The sequence below is a fragment of the Columba livia genome, chromosome 5, assembly GCF_036013475.1.
Source record: "Columba livia isolate bColLiv1 breed racing homer chromosome 5, bColLiv1.pat.W.v2, whole genome shotgun sequence".
Classification (NCBI taxonomy): domain Eukaryota; kingdom Metazoa; phylum Chordata; class Aves; order Columbiformes; family Columbidae; genus Columba; species Columba livia.
In genome coordinates, this window is record NC_088606.1 from 68,338,107 (window position 1) to 68,355,561 (window position 17,455).

Below are 17,455 nucleotides of genomic sequence, written 5' to 3' on the forward strand. Positions count from 1 at the left end.
ATCCTCTCCAGCGCTCACCTCTCCTCGTCTCCGTAGTCTGCCTGTCTTCGTTAAGAGGAAGCCTTAACGACTGATTCCCTGGGCAGTGATATAGTGAAGGCCACGTGTCAGAACATCTCTTAAGCGTGAGAGCTTTGGTTTAAAGTTGGCAGCCTTGGCTCAACTTGGGTCTGATTCCCCCCCCGCCATGCGGCAGACGCCGGGGTTTTCCTCTGCCGTACCTGAGCTGTTTCTGCCGCAGCCTGCCTGGCTCTGCTTGTGCACAGTTAGCGTATTATTTTTTCAGATGGGTTTTGAGAGGCGAGAAGCTGGTGGTGGGCTCAGCGCTGCGGGCATCGGTGGTGTTTGTGCTGGCAGAGAGGCGGTTTGTGCTCGGGGAGGGGGTTGGCTTTCCGGCCGTGTGCTTGTTGGTGTCTTTAATGACACAGTTGCTTATTATTTTTCCCTAGAGCCCTTGAACTGCTTGGTACACAAACAGTTTAGAGAATAACAGCCAAGACTAGTGGCTCCTGGCCGCAGATGTCGGAGTGGCCGTGTGTTCTGCTGCTCTCCTGTGGGCAGCACGAGGGATGAACGCGGGATCAGAACGCTGGTCAGGAATGGCCGTATGCTCTGGCACCCTTAAGACAGCTGTTCGCTCTAAGTTTCCTTCTCATCCTGGTGCATCCCTCTTGTTGAAAGGCAAAATAAACACGTCCCATCTTTGCCTTCAGAAGCTTTGCTTTTACTTTAATGCAAATATGTACGCAGACCGTGAGTACAAAGCTTGATCTGGTTTTGGTGCCGGCTGTTTGAGTTGCTGAGGTCACACGTTTCTTCCCACATTTTTTTTTTACTATAGCATTTACTGAAAAAGTTAACACAGTAATATGGCTTTTCAGCATCAGTGATGGGGAAAGGAAGGCTGGTGCCCTTCCAAAAAGCAATGTGCTTTTTCCAGGTGTTGCGTTTGTTCCCCAAACAACTCACTTTGTCATCTTTCCACTCTGCCCTAGACTCGTGCATCGTTCTCTCCCATGGATATCAAAAGAGCTGGCTTTTCTCCACTAGATGTGAGCTGGGTGAAGCAGTTTACTCCTAACGGAATAAACTTATCCAGCAAGTGAAGTTAGTTGAACGGTTCTGGATCCGATCTCTTCTCCCGAAGCGTGTGCCAGCCTTTGGAGAGATGTCAGAGCCTGGACCCAAACCTGCCTGTGGGCATGGCTGTGCAGCGCGGCTGCCGGAGCGGGGCTCGGGCATCACCGCCGGCCACGGCGGCCGCCGAAGAGCTCCCCTGCCCGTGCGCCGTGCCTCTCCGCGCTTCCCACGCTGCTTTGGCATGGGCAGTTTTCCTTTTTCTCCCTTGTGAGCGCTGCTCTCTGGGGCGGTGCAGAGAGTGTGAAATGTAGTTCTGGCTTCCCCACACAGCGCTTCAGAGCACAGCCAGCGGGCAAGATCTGAGAGCAGATAATGGAGGCGAGGGGAGGGCCGGAGTGCCGGGGGCGAGCGGGTCCAGCCCGCGGTTGTGCGGGCGCTCAGCCCTGCGAGCCCAGCGCCGTTCCTGCTCCTCGCCATTGCCAGCACACAGGTGCAGCGTTCTTGTTTTTAAAGCATCGCATATAATTGCAGTTGTTGGAGCACATTCTGCAACACTCCCAGCGATGTGGCTGGAGCGCAGGCTTTCGCAACGGAGCTCTAATTACGGTGTTGGACCAGGGAGTGGAGCAGAGTCCCAGGCAGCTCCCAGAGAGCCTCTCGATCCCTTTTTGCAAACCTTTGGGAAGCTCTGGAGACATGGGCTATGTCCTCCGGTATGATATTCGCGTGGCTGTTGGGCGGTGCTGGCGAACGGTTAGAGAGAGAAACGAGCCTTTTCTGCAGCCTAATGAGCTTGGTGTAAACAGTTTTCTGTGGAGCATGTGGGTGATGGAGCTTTTGAGGGGCCTCCGGAGGAAAATTGGGGCTGGACCCCGGGAAGACAAATAGCAGCCTGGAACAATTACCGTCTTTCTAAATGTTGAGATCGAAACGATGCTTCTGCTCCTGGGACTCGCGCAGCATTTGGGTCGTTCCGGCCGGGGTACCTGATGCTCCTGTGATTTATCCGGATTTCCGAGAGCTCCTGGGAGGTTTCCTTCCTGCAACACGGTCCTTACAGCGCTGAGAATTATTCTGCTGTAAAAGCAGCAGGGAGAAGGGAGACAATCCTCCTGATGCTCACAGTTACAGGGCTGTTGTCATAGTGTAAGCTGTGCCAATTTAAATGGATATAACTTCTTCAAGTAGACAAGGGCTGAAAGTCAACAAAACGATGCCCCGCACAGGAAGATTCGTGTTGTCGTAACTCTTTGTATATTACCGAAGTGGCACATGGATTATAGGAGCTTTAAAAGCTTTACATTTCTGTGCATCATCTCCTCGGAATGAATGCAGCTCCGTAGCAAAGCTTTGGAAGGGAAACGGTGCTTGAGTGGATAGTCCCAGACTAGTTTCTTCTGATTTCACTTGCGATGGAGTGCGAGAGATGGAGAGACAGATGCTGCAGCTGCGTGATTACAGAAAATGCAGCTGTTAACACACTTGCTTATTTTCCTACTAATGAGGCATCAACTCTCCTCTGATTTTGCTGTTTGGGTAGTGGTGTTTTCCTAGCAGAAAATTGGACCAGTGCTGCTTTTTACTGTTTTTCTTTATTCTGATCTGGTTTGGGTTCAACAGCTGTCAAGAGGGTTTTTCAGAACTAGTCTGGTTTGAGGAAGGAGGCAGCATTTCCAAGAGCTTTAAAGTGCTCGGGGGGCTCCGGACGCAGCTGGTTAGACCAAGCTGCTTCCTTGGACTTGTTTCATTTCTGATAGAGTTACACTTCAGTGTCTTCTCACTGTTAATCCGGTTCCTCAGCTGCAGGCGGGATATGGGTGGTTCTGGCTCAAGTATCTTTGCTTTCGGTTCTTCAGATTCTCTCATGATTTCTCGGAGGCTTCTGGGCACAGCTGGTTTTTCTTCTTTGCTTTGTGAAGCAATCCGAAGGTGGAAGGAGGATGGAGAGCCCTGACACCCTCCCGTCCTGGCCGTACAATACTTGCTGTGAGTAAACCCGGCGTGACTCTGCTTTTGCGGCGTGATGCGCTTGGCTGTCAGAGGGTTTGGTGTTGAGCAGCCCCCAACAGCTCTGCTTCCGTGTGCCGGAGAAGGGATCGCTGGATGACAGGGAGTCAGCCTGAGCTGCGCTGTTTGCTGGCACGTGGATGAGCAGGAGCAGCCCTGTGCAGAGCAGCCCGCGGGTACACGTGGTGGTGGAGGCACGGGAAGACCTGGTGGCAGTGCCAGAGGTGCCTTGTGTTCACCAGAGCCATAGCGTAAGGTGTGCAGCGCCTGTCGCTCAGTGTGTGCTTGTTGTGCGGTTCAGCAGGTTGTTTTCCTCATGCCCATCCAACACCTCCCAAAGCTGGCGCTGCCGTCGCTCCAGCAGCCGCACAGCGCGTCCTCCCCGGCTCCTCCTGCGCCGTGCGTGGCAAACCACCGGGCACCGGGAAATGCACAGCGTTCTGCGGGCAGACGCGACTTGTGGGGAGAGGGGAGGGAGCTTCTCCCAAAGAGGTGTCGAGGAGCTGACCTAAAACACTGCGCTTGGATTCTGTGGGATATGGAGCCAACTCCAGCATCTTTTCCCTTCATCTTTCACAATAATTTGTAATAAATTCATGTGGCATACGGCTCTGACATTACAGGATGAATTACGGATGCTGAACCTGGTTGTTCTCACCTCCATTAGAGTGTTATATCAGAAAAAGGACTTGGGATGTTAATCAGTGCTTCAGGTTCTACAAACTGCTCTGTGGGTCATGGTGGTGGTTTATTGTGGTGATATCACGGGCAAGTTCCCTGTCTGCAAACTGAACCTTTTTAGCCACACTTTGTAACTGTTCCACTCGGAATTGGTTTATTTCTACCGATAATATACTGATAATATTGAGCCAGCACAGAGCAGGCAGGATTCAGTCGTGCATTTGAAAACAAACAGAATTCACCTGGCTTTGGACTTCAGGTTTTCAGTGGGGTGTGATCTGGAAGGACGACTGTGTCTCAGTCTCCGAAATGAGGGGCTGGGGAGAGGCGGCTGGTCATTGGTTTAGTTTGGGGTTGGTTTGTTTAGCCAAGGAGTCTGTTGTAGAGGTTCTTGAGAGTGATGCCGACTTGTGTGTTTGCTTTAGTTACTTTGGTCGTATTTGCATGCTGTCCTGTGTTTCTGCTGTGAAGCTGGATTTGGGGGCGTTTGCAATCCCGTGCTGGATGGTACTGGTGGTGTCCTTGCCGGTACTTAAAGGGTTTAAATTACAGCCCTCTAGCAGCCGGCAGAGCTGCGTGTGGCCAGTTTGGCCTCCCGTGCAGGAGTTCTGGTTCTGGAGGAAATTCTGTCTGACTCGATAAGCATCATCCTCATCTCCAGAACCTGGTTTTCTGATCAGAAAAGCACGGATATATATAAATGTTTGCTCCTCACAGGGCCTCTCGTTTGGACCCCGTGTGTAACGGGGTGTGAGGGCTCGCTTACCCAAAACGTGTCGGGAAGAGTGTGGCATTTAGAAAAGCCATGTGCAAACCACACTGGCTTCCAGTTCCGAAGTTTCTTTTAGTTAACGCATATATAAGCAAGTCAATTAAAGCACATTGGGCTTATTTCAAATAGATAATCTAATTATCAGCTTGATTAAACCATATCAAATGAACAGTTCTTGTAATTCAGTAGCTTTGTTCTGATCACTGCAAAGCAGTAGGAGCTTTAATTAAAAGACTGGAAGTGTCAGAGCAGCGCCGATGGTGTCAGTTGAGGGGGTTCCAGCCCAATACCTGATTGCAGGGACGACCAAACCGCTCCGAGGGTGACGATAACGCGGAGACCAACTCTTTGGTGCCAACAAAGCACTGACTATTGCATTTCTTGTTATTTATGAAAGCAGTTGTCCTTTTCTGCTGTTTCCGATGCTCAGATACAGACTTAATTAAACCCATTCCAGTGTCGCTCAGTCAGCCCGATTTTTTGGTGTTTGTAGGTAGGTATCGCCCACCCGTGTCCTTTCTTGGCATTAGCCCTGCAGCCTCTTCAGTGAGCGTGTGCTGCTCCAGACTGCAGAGTTGCCCAGTTCCGCAGGTACCTGCCGAACCTGCTGATGTGGCTCCTTAATGTCCACAGCATTTAAAAAATGCAACTGTGGGGAATGACAACAGCAGCGAGTAGCCAGGTTCTAACCTGCAGAGAGATTTGCATGTATTTAATTTATTCATGTTGGCAGATCTCTGCTTAATAGACCGAGTTTACTTTTCACATGAGTAGGTGGACTTTTTATTTTTCTTTGTCTAATTATTTCAGAAAAGGACAGTGAAGCAGCCTGCCTGTATCAACACGCAGCAGTTGAGTACCTGGGATTTGCTTCTGCTGTACGCCCTGGACCAGCCTGGATCAGCTTTAGTAGACCTGAGGAGAATTTGCAGCACGCAGCGCTGGTGTGGCAGGGGCCGCACTCGGGCTGCTGAAACGGCTTTCTGCCCCTGCCCCGGTTCTCCAGCCGCTGTGGCATGTGCCGCCACCGCCTGGCTTTTAATTACTGTTGTGTTCTATGGCTTAATATTAAACCACATCTCATTGCATCCTGTCTCTTAATTGCCTTAACTGGCCATCAGCCAAAAAGACTCTACTCTGTATAGAAACAGGCTTCCCCAAATGTTTCCTAATTGGCGGTTGGTGCTCTGTGAGGAGATGGGTCCCTCTCGGCGATATTAATAGGTGTTTTCTTCTCTTCCTTCTCAGGACTGGACATTGATCCTATGACGCATGCCCGGAAGAAGCAGCTTTTCCTTCTGAAACATCCAGCCGGTTCTGCTGGCCAGGCTTCGGCGGCGACGGGCAGCGGCAGGATGGACAGGAGCGCGGCCGAGTGCGGGGAGCAGAGGGACGGCGATGCCACCGAGGCTCCGAGCTGTCCGAGCGGGTTTGTGGGGACGAACAAAAGCAAGAACTTGCACGAGGTGCGCAAGACGTACCCGCTGCGGAGGCGCCTGCTCCCCGCCGTGAACAAAAAGACCTGCAAAGTGCTCCTCACCAGGCTGGAGGATGTGGCTGGGTCTCTGTCAAAACAGAGCCAGAGCTGTAACAAAAAGGACCTTCCCAGCTGGATGGAGAACTTGGGACCTGCTTTGTTCTCCGAACAAGTTCAGCCTGTGGGAGCAGGAAAGAGTGATTCATCTGGGGAAAAGTGCACAATAAATTACCCGGGGACAGAGCAAGACCTTGATGCTGCTCCTTCCGAGCCCAGGAAGCGCAGGCTGGCCTCGCTGAACGCCGAGGCGGTCAACAACCTGCTTTTTGAACGGGATGATGGCTTGTTATCGGGCAGGCGTTTTCGCAGAGACTCTGTGAAAGCCGGTGGGGACTGTACCGTTAAGGGCTTGCACTGCAAAGCCGGTGACAACTGGCCTGCGCTGGAAAAAACAGCTGTGAAAACAGGCAAAGGCAAAACCCGGCATCAGCCCAGTCAGAAATGCAATAGCTGTGAGCATTCACTGGACGAGGTGTTTGATGATGGGACGAAGAGGGAGGACGGTGCCGTCTCCTATCACCCCACCCCAAAGAGACTGGCCAGCCTGAACGCCGTGGCCTTCCTGAAGCTGACCCACGAGAAAGAGCAGCCCCTCAAGCAGAGGAGCAAATCGGACGGAGAGGGCATGTCCGAGAACCACTGTTCAAAAGCTACGCTCAAATGGGCCAAAGCTGGCCGGAAGAATTGTGTCAAATCCAAGAAAGAGCTGGCTAGCTTAAAAATGGAGGCTCAGCCCGGCTGGCGAGGACTTGCTCTGGGTGCTTTTGGGAAAGGAGAGCAGCGGGACTCGGCCAGGCTCTATGGGACGGCGGAGCCCATCCCGTACGAGTCGCTGTCGAGCTCCTATGCCAGCACGGAGGGGTTCTACCACAGACTGCCTTTGCTCATGGGCGGCCAAGCTTCCATGAAGCCGGAGTATGGAAGACCTGGAGAGAAGTCCCCGACCCCCAAGCAGGAATTCCATCAGCCTTCCTTCCCCGTGCAGCAGTTCCCTCCCCTGCCCGTGCCTGGGAACCACGCGGATTGTGGGTGTCTCTATGAGTCCTCGGATCTGACTCCCTTGAACGGGTTTTACGTTTATTATGGCCAAAGTGGATACAGTGGCTACTCTCACTGCTCCGTTTACCCCAAGGACGAGCTTTCGCAATCCGCTGCCTGCGAGGGGCTCCTGGTCTCGCCCGGTTCCTTGCCGTCGGGTGCCCATTTCCAGCCGCTCCACTGGTGTAACTCCCCGTACTGCTGTGGAGAAGGAGCCACCATCAACAGCTACAGCGTCTGCGGCGTCGTGCACGTGCCGGAGGGCCGGCTGGGCAGCGTGCACGCCGGGCGGAACAGCTACCCCTACAAAATGCCTTTTGCAGCAGGTAAGGTGCAAAGGGCGAGCAAACCTCGTTGGGCGTTCCTAGGAGAAGAGGGCTGGTTCGGCACGGTGGCTAGCGAAGGTATCTCGTTGCCAGGAGGCAAACTCCCTTGTGCCGGGCTCGTCTCGCTTGGCAGCCAAACTGCACATCAGAAAGAATCCGTGTTTCGCCTCCCCTTTCCCCATTTCTAGCCCTGAGGGCTTTTCCCACTGCAAAGTCTTACTGGTGTGGGAAGCACAGAATCGGTGAAAGGATTTGGGCAGTGAGGAGGTGACTCATGACTTGTCGTGCTGGAGCTAACGGCTTGGCTTTGATCTGCATAAAACGAGTGGGTTTTAGTTCCCCGGTGCTGTGCGCGGCTCCTGCTGTGCCGCAGTGTCTGAGCTGCGCTGGGCCACGTTACTCCGTTCCACAGGGCTCCTCGCGGGGCTGAGCGCCCTTGCCGAGCGCAGCGCCGGGAAGAAGCCGGCGGTGCCGCGGTTATCGGACCCTCACCCGTGCAAGCTGCACGGGGCATGCAAGCTTTCATGAATTTCCTAGGTCTGGCCTGGCGGGGCTGCGTAGCAATTCAGTTTGCGTCTGCTTTTTGGGCCAATGCTTCAATTTCCCTGCAGTGATCAGCGTCCCGGGTGCACTGTTGGTTTGGTGGGTAGTGTTCCCATCTTTGCTCTTAAACAGTGTCTGAAAATGATGCGTTGAAACGGGGCCAGGTGATGGTGTAAGTGATGTAGTTATTTGCCTGGCTCTCTTCTGTCCCCTGTCAGTTGTTCAGACTCTCCCTCCAGTGTGCTTTATCTTTGAGCTTTGCCTTTGCTATTCAAAAATATTTTTTGAAATATTTAAGCTGGTTGTGTGGGGGTTATCAGACACCAGTACTTGGTACAAGAGCAAACAGGAGGCCGCTGCTTCAGCTGTTGTTAGTGTAAATATCGGGCTTCCCGTTAACCACGTGTCCGACTCGAAAGGAGGCAGCGCTTACCCGCTTCAAGCAGAGGTTCGGGTGGGTGGGTAAGTTCTGGTTCCACACTCCGTCTGAGCGAGGCTTTGGCCTCTCCCACTGTAGGAAGCTGCTGAAACTCAGGAGCGTTTGGTTGAAGTATAATTTCCATTTTCACTGAATATCCCCGCTGTCCTGGTGCCGCTTCCTGCGGCAGTGTTCGGGGGTGGCTTCAGCGCTCTTTCAGGCTGGGTGCTCGCGAGACAGCCGTGTTCCTGTCCGACAGTGTTCCGTGTGCTGCCCCGAGCCCACGTCAGTGTCTCTGGGATGGTGGTGCCGGTGCTGCCGCCTTGGCGCAGCCGGAGGGGTGCGGGCGGTGCAGACTGAGCGTTTGCCGCAGCTCAGCTCCCTGCGAGCTGGGTGATTCTCGGGTGCTGGCAGGGGCAGGATTGCTCCCAGGGACATGTATTTACTGGCGATGTGTCACCCCGCTGCTAAGATCCTTCTCAGTGTGGGTCTGCAAATGGCAAGATCATTTCTTTTTCTAGCACGTTTTTTGGATCTGGTGCATTCTGTAAAGTGTAAACGTTTCACTGGGCAGCTTGGCTTCAGAAGCCTGCAGCATCGGAATAATTTAGACTTTGTTTTGCGGATTGAAGTGTACAAGGAGGTCTCCTAGAATATTAATGGGACTTATGCTTAGGAGTTGATTTATTTCTTTTTTAATATATGTGTGCCTCTGAACCCTCATCCTTCGCTCGGGTGGGTTATTTTAGTGGATTAAAGGAGAACTTTGGCTGGAAGCAGCAGGCTCCCGTCTGAGCGCACTGGTGTGAGAGCATCCAGCTCGGCGTGTCGCCTGCCTTGTGTTACTTGGCGTGTGAGACGTTCGTATGGAGCTGTCGGTGTCGGGTACAAAGAGGGTGAGGCTGTCCCCGGGGCAGCCGCGTGTGCTGCACTCGGGAGCGGGCTTTGCTTTCCCCATCCATGGGCGTTTGCAGGGCGGGAGCGGGCGGCGGGATGGGACGGGAACGCTGCGGAGATGATTTATCGCGGCAGAGGCCACCGCGGGAGGGTCCCAGCAGGGCCAGCTCTGCACCGCCGCCCAGCCTGCAGCACGGCTTTGTGTGCGGCTTCATCCCCTTCACCTGGAGCTCCAAAACTGCTTTTGCAAGCGACATGCTGCAGAGGTGATTCACGGCTCCACGGGTCCCGTGCCTGCCAAGGCCGGGCAGGATCCCTGAGCTGCGCCTGGGCGGCCCGGCTGCTCAAGGTCAAGGTGGTGATGGTCCATCCCAGCCCTCGCGCTTGCGGTTCAGCAGCAGCTTTGCTGCATCTCTTAGGGGGGGTCAAGTGGGAGCCAGGAGGCAAAAGTTCCTGTTATTGCGAGGGGATCGCGGCAATTATTCTGGTGTTTTTTCACTTTGAGACTTTTTTCAGCCGCTCTGCAGCAGCGCAGCCCCACAGATGTGCCAGCACACGCTCGGGGAGGCTGCCCGGAGCTGCCCTTGCGCTCACCCCAACTCAGGCTTTGCGCTGCCTTGTGCACGGCTGTGGGAGCTTGTTCCTGCTGACGGGGGGGAATTCAAACCCGACCTGCTCTGCCGGACACATTGGCGGGGCCGAGGGCTTGTTTTGTGACTCCTGGAGCTGTTCGGGGATGCTTTTGGAGGCAGCGTCAGCCCATTCCCTAACCTGTTGTGGTTAAGGTGTTGCTGTGGGGACAGGGTTTTGCTGAAGGCAGCAGCGTGCATCATCTGACAGAGTTCTGTTCCCTGTTGTTTCATGTTTCTGCAGTTAATTTGGAGAATCTTCTCAGTTTTCCCTGATGAGTAGAGTTCAGCTTTTCCAAAGAAGCTGGCTGCTTCTGCTAGCATGGTTTAATCCATCCCATCGTTTTGATAAGCCTTTTATTTCTTTTATACATATTGACAGGCTGGAACTGCTTTGGACACTGTCCAGCCTTATGTGTGTTACTGGCTGGCATTACTTGGGGGATTTCAGGCGGGTGTGTTGTAGTGCGCTGTCATCGGCAGCAGCACGCTGGAGCATCGCAGGCTTAGAAATAGCTCTGCTTTTAGACTCCAGTGACAGTGCAAAATGAAATTACAGCGTGAAGAGTCTTTACTGCTGTAATGTAAGAAAGGGAATTTCAAGGGAAAGCGGTGGTAGTTTGGGGCGGTCTCGGCCGTGGAGTTGTATTTCAGATGAGATACATGTCTCTTCTCTTCCTTTCCCTCAGAAGGCTGCAAGTCCCTGGAGCAGCTGAACCTCACGCTCCCCGTGGCAGGACACCCCGCGTCCCCTGCCCACCCGCTCTCAGGATGCCCCGTGCCCAGCGTGCCGCCGGCTGCCGAGCCCGTCCCGCACCTGCAGACCCCCAACTCTGACCCTCAGACCATGGCCCGGGAGTGTCCCCAGAGCTCCAAGCCTCCCAGCGGCTCCAAGTCCGGGCTCCGCAACACCACGGGCTGCCTGCACGCCTCCGACAGCAAAGCGGCCGGGGGCCATGCCCACCCCAAGCAGCAGCGCATCAGCAGGAGGAGGGCGACCAACGGCTGGATCCCCGTGGGCACGGCCTGCGAGAAGGCCGTCTACGTTGTGGTAGGTGTCTGCAGAACTGGGTTTGGGGTGTGTGCGGCTGTAGCCATTGATGCATCTTCAGGGGACTGAGATCATGAAGGCTTGAGAGCGTTTTGGGTCTTGCTTCAAGGTGGAGCTGACCACTAGGTGCCCTCTCGAAGCCCGTGGGCACGTTGTGAGTCGGAGCAGCAGGTCGTGCCTTTTGGCTGGGCTTGGAGGCCGAGCTGCTGGTGGCTGGTTTTTCTCGTGCGCTCTGGTGTGATGTTGCATGGGCTGTTTGGAGAGTAAGGAAAACCTGCCGCTCCCGTGCTAGCATCAGCTGAAATGCCGTGCCGATGAATCCTCCCGGCTCCGGCATCTGCAGAGGTGGCACCTGCTCCACGTGTGAGCCCATCCTATGGAGAAATCGTCCTGGCTTCTTCCTCCTGGGTTAGGGAAACCTGTTGGAGAAAATGAGGGGTGTTTTAGCCTCGTTCTAAGGAGTGGCTGTCCCTAAGGTAGTTCTCCTAAGGTGGTTCATCAACAGGGATCTCCCAGAGAGCACAGAGGACTGAGACAGCATCCTGGAATTCTTCTAGCACCCAATATCCCCTTCCTTGTCACTTAGACGATAGCACAGCCGGTTGCTCCTTCAGGGATTTCTCATCTGTGCTGTCGATTTGTTGTGTTTGGGGGCAGAGACTGGCTTCTGCAAAAGGGAGGCGCAGGTGAGATAGTTGTATTCTGCTTGATTTGAATGTGACAGCCACGTGTGAGCTGTGAGCACTTGGATGCTGCTCCACAGCGGACTTTGTTCACCTGTGAACACCCCACCCATAGAAAAATTAATTCATTTGAGCCGATCTTTGTGGTTATAAACCAGCCTGGTGGCAGTAGGAATGCCGCAATGCCGTTTGGCGTCCCTTGGAGATCTCTGGCAGTGGAAGCAGATAGCTCTGAGGAGGCTCAGGCAGCTTTTAAATGTGCACCAAGGCCAAAGGAGCCTCGAATTGGGGCAGCAAGCAATAAACTCGCTCTTTGCCTGTACGCTCAGGTTGCTCTATCTCTGTGTGTGTTCCAATGCTACAGAACGAACCAGAGCCGGCCGTTCGCAAGAGCTATCAGGCTGTGGAGAGAGATGGGGAGATCATCCGGGTACGAGACACCGTCCTCTTGAAGTCAGGACCCCGGAAGAAATCGATGCCATATGTTGCCAAGATATCGGCGCTGTGGGAAGACCCCAAGACAGGTACTGTGCCAACAGAGAATGTTTTTCTTTCTGCTTAAGCAGGTGAGGGTGAGCTGGGAGCCAGGAGGTGATGGTCAGGGGGAGCGGCAGGTCTGTTGGGGTGTTCTGCTGCTGGCGGACTGAGGAAGGGGAAAAAACAAACAACAAAACCCGACTGTGTGTAAGAGGAGCGGGCAACGTGTGATCAGGCCCATCTTGACCATGTCGTCCTGCAACAGCAGTTCTGGCATTAACCTGGGCATTAATGCTGCAAGTAACAAGCTTGGATGAGCATCTTTTTCAGCTTGTGGTCTGGGTGGATATTTTTTTCAGACGGAAATGTTTGATTTGGGAGGCTTTTTGTTGGTTTTTGTGCCTAAGTGACCTCTTTGTGATAGTGTAGCACAAGTAGAAGGGGGTGAGGATGTAATAGAATAGCAACGTGACCGACTTCATACAGCTTCTTGCTGTAACAAAAGGACACCTAGTTCAGCATGAAATATTGATCACGGCACAGCTGCCTGTGTGTGAGCGCTGTGGGAGCGAGAGGGATGAGGCGGGAGGATGAAGCAGGATACTGGGGGGAAAGCACAAGAAAACAGGCTTGACGTATTTTACCCAACCTTCCTGCAGGGGAGCTGATGATGAGCCTGCTGTGGTACTACAGACCCGAGCACACTCAGGGCGGCCGCAACCCCAGCATGCACCAGGTAAAGCCACCGCGTGGAACGGGCCGAGGGCGTCCTGCTGCGTCGGGGTTTTCGCAGGAAGGGGGATTGACCTGAGCGCCTCCCCGCGTTCCCGGCGGCCTCGGGCTCCGGGGGCTGAGCAGGTTTTGAGTCTAACAGAGCTGTCTCTTGGCTGTGATGCAGCTGTTACCAGATGTGGTAGCGTCCTGCAGATGGGCTTTTCCCCGGTTTACTGTCATGTGGAGAAACTCCAGGCTGTAACAGAAGCTGCTGCATTCTTGACGTGGCCACTTCTGTTAGGTTTTAGTGTTTCTCCCTTTAATCGGAAATAATCCTGCACATCAAGTGAAAAGTTGTTTTGGCTGCTGCCTCAGGAGTGAGGAAGAGTGAGTTTATACTGAATGGAGATGGGATGCTTTTCCAAAAAGGGCATTGTGATTCACCTAGAAACGCGCAGCTCGTGCAAAACCTGCTGCGGTTGTGCGGGCTGTGTGGGGATCTCTGTCCTGTGCTGCCGACTCATCCTGAATCCCTTTATTTGCTGCTTAAACTCCAGAAATCTGTGTTGTGCAGAGACGTGGGTCCGTCATCCTCCCCCTGGATACATCTATGATCAGAATTAAAGCTTGACTTGGGATGTTGTGCCAGTGTGATAGAGTTCGCTTTTTAAAAGGAAAAATGTGTGAATCATTATGACTTCATGCCTTGCTCTGCTTTGCATGGGCTTGTGTAGGGTGACAGAATAAGCTGGTTTTAAACTGGGAATGGAGAATTTACTGCACCTAAATACTTGGTGCCCTTTTCCTTTCTTTCCCCCTGACATTTTTAAACCAAAGAGGCGGGAAGGGGCGAGAGCAGGACTGGGGGATGGTGGAGAATTGTACCTGCCCGACTTGCAGGGCACAGGTGAGTTTCTAACCTGACATGTGGTACTTTTATCACTTTCCTGTCCGTAAATGGAGTGTGACTGTATCCAGTTGCATTTTACTGTAGAGAGTGTACCAGTAATCCGGCCAGGAGGCATTAAGCCAGTTTTTTGCACACCTGCTTGATTGCACAAGACTTCAAACGAGAGTGTGCTATTGGGGCTGAGTAGCTGGGACGGGCTTGCCAGAGATGACTCAGATAGTTTTGATTTAAGGAGTCGACCAAAAGCTCAGCGTGCAGGAGCGAGGCGTGGCGTTTTCGGGTCCTGTGATGCAGCACGTCCCCAGACGCTGACCCTCTGCTGCGCCTTTCCTTCCAGCCCGCTTCCCCTGCTGCGAGCAGGGGCAAAACACGCAGGTGTCGCTTCCAGCCTTGCGCAGCGCATCCGTGTTCCCAGAGATCGTCTTTGCTGATCTAACCACACCTGAAATTCTTTCAAATGCCTCTGGGTTGCCCCATATCTCACCTGTCCTGCCCCAAGTTTCATCAGTTACCTGGGGAGAAAAAGGCTGTTGCTACTTCCCTTTCTAATTGAGTTGGGATGAGGAGAGGGCTGGAAAAGGAGAGATTCCTCTGGGGTTGATGTAGAGATGGAATAGAAAGACTGGTCGTGTGTCACAGTAAAGGCAGCACAGTGCTTTTCAACCGCTGTGTCAGCTCCCAGCTGTACAAATGAGTTTTGCAGCCCAGGAAGGGGGACGGGAACGCAGAACATCCCTGCGGGGCTGGGAGCACTCCGGGCTCCTGGGGTTTTCTGGCTGTGTCTGCGTTGTCAGCTGTGGCGTCCGCTGGTGCCTCTCGCGGGGGTTTTCCCTTTGTGCGCCCCTGCAGGCCCCCTGAGGGACTCAGCCTTCCTCCTCTCACCTCTGTCCCTGCCATCCCCAGGCACCGCAACACGCCTTTCAAAACGCTGCTTTTATTTTTCCCAGCGCAGCGTTGCGAAGCTCATCTCCCGGGAGGCCTCGCGGCGGTGCCGCGGGCTGGCTGTCACCGCCGAGGAGGGAGCCTGGGTGCTGGAGCTGCGCCAGTGCTTTTGGAACACCGGCTGCACGTGTGGGGTTTGGACACTTGGCCTCACGCAGTGTGCCGGGCAGTGCTAAATGATGGGAGATATATCTTGTGCACACTACAAATAGGTCACAAAACACCTGGGAGGCGTCTGGATTATGTGCAATGTTACCTGTAAAGAGTACCTGCAATGAGCAGGCTTTGATAGACGCCCTTGAAGGTGCTGGGTGGGGGTGTGGAGCTGGTCCCACCTCCCCGCGGCTCCTGGCCAGCTGGGTGACCTCCTCCTTCCTTCTCTTGCAGAATGAGATCTTTGCATCTCGGCATCAGGACGAAAACAGTGTTGCCTGCATCGAGGAGAAGTGCTACGTGCTGACCTTTGCAGAGTACTGCAGGTAGGTGGTGCTCTTAACCTGCTGCTCGGCCCCTGGCACTCTTGCCATTCCAAGCAGCACCCGCACAACTCTGCCAGCCCTCCGGACTTTGCTCACCACAGCCTGTGAGTGCCTCTTCCACATGAGATTCGTTACAGGTCTGTTTTGTGTAATATAGAGGCTGTAAGAGGCTCACAGATGTTTGTACTTGTATGACCTTGGTACTACAGCTTCAGTGCAGGAGAACCCATCACTTGGATCTCAAGCCAAAGGAAAGCAGGAGATGATCGTGTACATCCGTCCCCTATGGGACATGGGGTGCCAGAGCTCCCCACGCAAGCCGCTTGTCAGTCCTGTCGGTGTCGCTACGAGACACGAGTGTCTGTGCCCGCAGATCCGGATGCTTTGGCAGCAGCATCACTGGCAGCAGCGACGCCCGCTCTTACTGTTCAGCTCTTGCTGATCCAATCAAAACTTTGTCACGAAGAACTTCCGAGCAACCCCATTCAAGGCTGCCGTCCTTTGGGTGGATGTGCAGAGCAGAATGAAATTGGGGGCTGAATGGACACACAAACCCTTAATGTGAAATAGTGCTTTAAATCCCTTCGGTTGTGCTTGGTGCGTGTTGTTGACCGTGCAGTCTCAGCGCAGCGGGGATGTTTAGGCGCTTGTGCTCTCTTGGTCCTCCTGCTCCTGGCCCGGTGCTCTGCTGTTAGAATTTCTAAAGACAAATTGTTTTACAATCTCTTCATAAGCTGAATCTTGTTTCTTGTTCTGAAAACTAAAAAACAACCAAATGAACAAAACAGCAAACCAAAAAACAACCCCTAAGCTTTGGCTCCGAACAGCTCATGTCCTTGCTAACAGCGCAGCCCTCTGGAGCAGCTGCTGGCAGGAATGTTTCCTGTGCTGCGTGGGTAAGGTCACCTTTGAGAGAGGTTTGCTGAAGGCAGCCGGAGTTCTTCATTTGCTTAAACAACAGCCTGATGCATAAGCCTTTTCTGGGGCTAATTAGCAAAAATGAGGCCACAGTACTAAAAGCAAGGTGGATTAATTGCAGACACCTTTTGTACTGTACGGCATCCACCAGTATACAAATAGAAACCGCTGTGCTGCTTCCTGCAGCTCAGGCTGGGATCAAAAGCGATCGCTACTTCACGTCTTCCTCTTGAGCAAAGCTTAATTCTCCTTTGCGCTCCTCCCCTTGCCCCGCCACCCCGCACCCTGGGCTTCTGATGCAGGTGAACCGAGCCCGCGCTAACTGCTCATGTCATTGCCTTGCAGATTTTGTGCCTTGGCAAAGCGTCGAGTTGAAGGGATCCCAGGCAGGAAAACCATCATGGTTCCTCCCTCGGAAGAGTACTCCACCCCGCTGCACCGCAAGGTGCCCGAGGACACGGACCCCGAGCTGGTTTTCCTCTGTCGTCACGTCTACGACTTCAGACACGGGCGCATCTTGAAGAACCCGCAGTAGCGGTGTTGTGCGGCGGGACGGCGGCGAGGACGAGCGGCACCGGCGGGCGGGCGGTCCGGGAGGTCTCTGCGCTCTCGACGAGCTCCCCGGTGCCGCTCGCGGACCAGGGTGCCCAGCGCTCTTTCCTCAGACTGAAAAGCGTGCGCGGGAGCAGATCCCTGCGGAGGAAGGCAGCGGTTGAAAGCACAGCACTTCATGAAAAACATAAATGAAAATATATACGTATAAAATAAATATATGTATATAGATATAGGTACTTGCATATGTAAATCTATATCTATATATGTATCTAGAGATGCAAATATTAGGAGGGGTACACAAGGGGATAAAAGCCAGTAAGCTGAATGCAGAGCCATCGCTGGTTGGAGAGGTGGAAGGGTGCAGGGGGATGCTGGGGCGCTGTACCAGCTCGGTGCTTTTTGTGCCCCGGGGTGAGGTGTGCGGCCCCAGACCGTGCCCTGGGCAGCGCGTGGGAGGCTCCTGTGTCCCATGGGACGGACTGGGAGGATTCCCGGTGGGCGAGAGCTTCTGCAGAACACAAGCATTCCTTTGGGAGCCACCCGGGTGCAGAGTGGCCTTGGGTTGTGCTTGAGCAGGTTTTGCTCCAGTGGGGGAAGAAGCGGCCCTGATTTTCCCCTCATCTTTCTCTTCCCCTCCCCTTGCTGTCCTGCCCATTGCCACCTGCACTGGGGCTGGGGAACGGGCTCCAGCGCGGAGCAGGGAGGGACCGGCGGGACCGCGGGCTCAGCGTCGCGGTGCGGAGAGCTGTGTCGCGGTGCCGCGGTGCAGAGAGCTGTGCCGCGGTGTGGAGAGCTGTG

The 17,455-nt window shown here is 53.9% G+C and overlaps 1 protein-coding gene across 3 annotated transcripts in view; it reads left to right on the forward strand.

Moving 5' to 3' along the window:
- The window catches only part of BAHD1 (bromo adjacent homology domain containing 1), a 31,809-nt gene extending 14,916 nt beyond the window's left edge, over positions 1-16,893 (forward strand). The window contains exons 1-7 of one of the 3 annotated variants that reach the window (XM_065065653.1): positions 1,778-1,793; positions 5,789-7,441; positions 10,618-10,979; positions 12,027-12,186; positions 12,799-12,875; positions 15,093-15,184; positions 16,448-16,893. In XM_065065653.1, coding sequence (XP_064921725.1) covers positions 1,784-1,793; positions 5,789-7,441; positions 10,618-10,979; positions 12,027-12,186; positions 12,799-12,875; positions 15,093-15,184; positions 16,448-16,637 — 2,544 coding nt within the window. In that variant the 5' untranslated portion in view covers positions 1,778-1,783 and the 3' untranslated portion in view covers positions 16,638-16,893. Of the gene's footprint in view, positions 1-1,777; positions 1,794-1,839; positions 3,067-5,788; positions 7,442-10,617; positions 10,980-12,026; positions 12,187-12,798; positions 12,876-15,092; positions 15,185-16,447 lie in introns of those variants that run through there. The other 2 variants (XM_065065654.1, XM_065065655.1) reach the window with 2 other exon arrangements.
- The last annotated feature ends 562 nt before the right edge of the window (positions 16,894-17,455 follow it).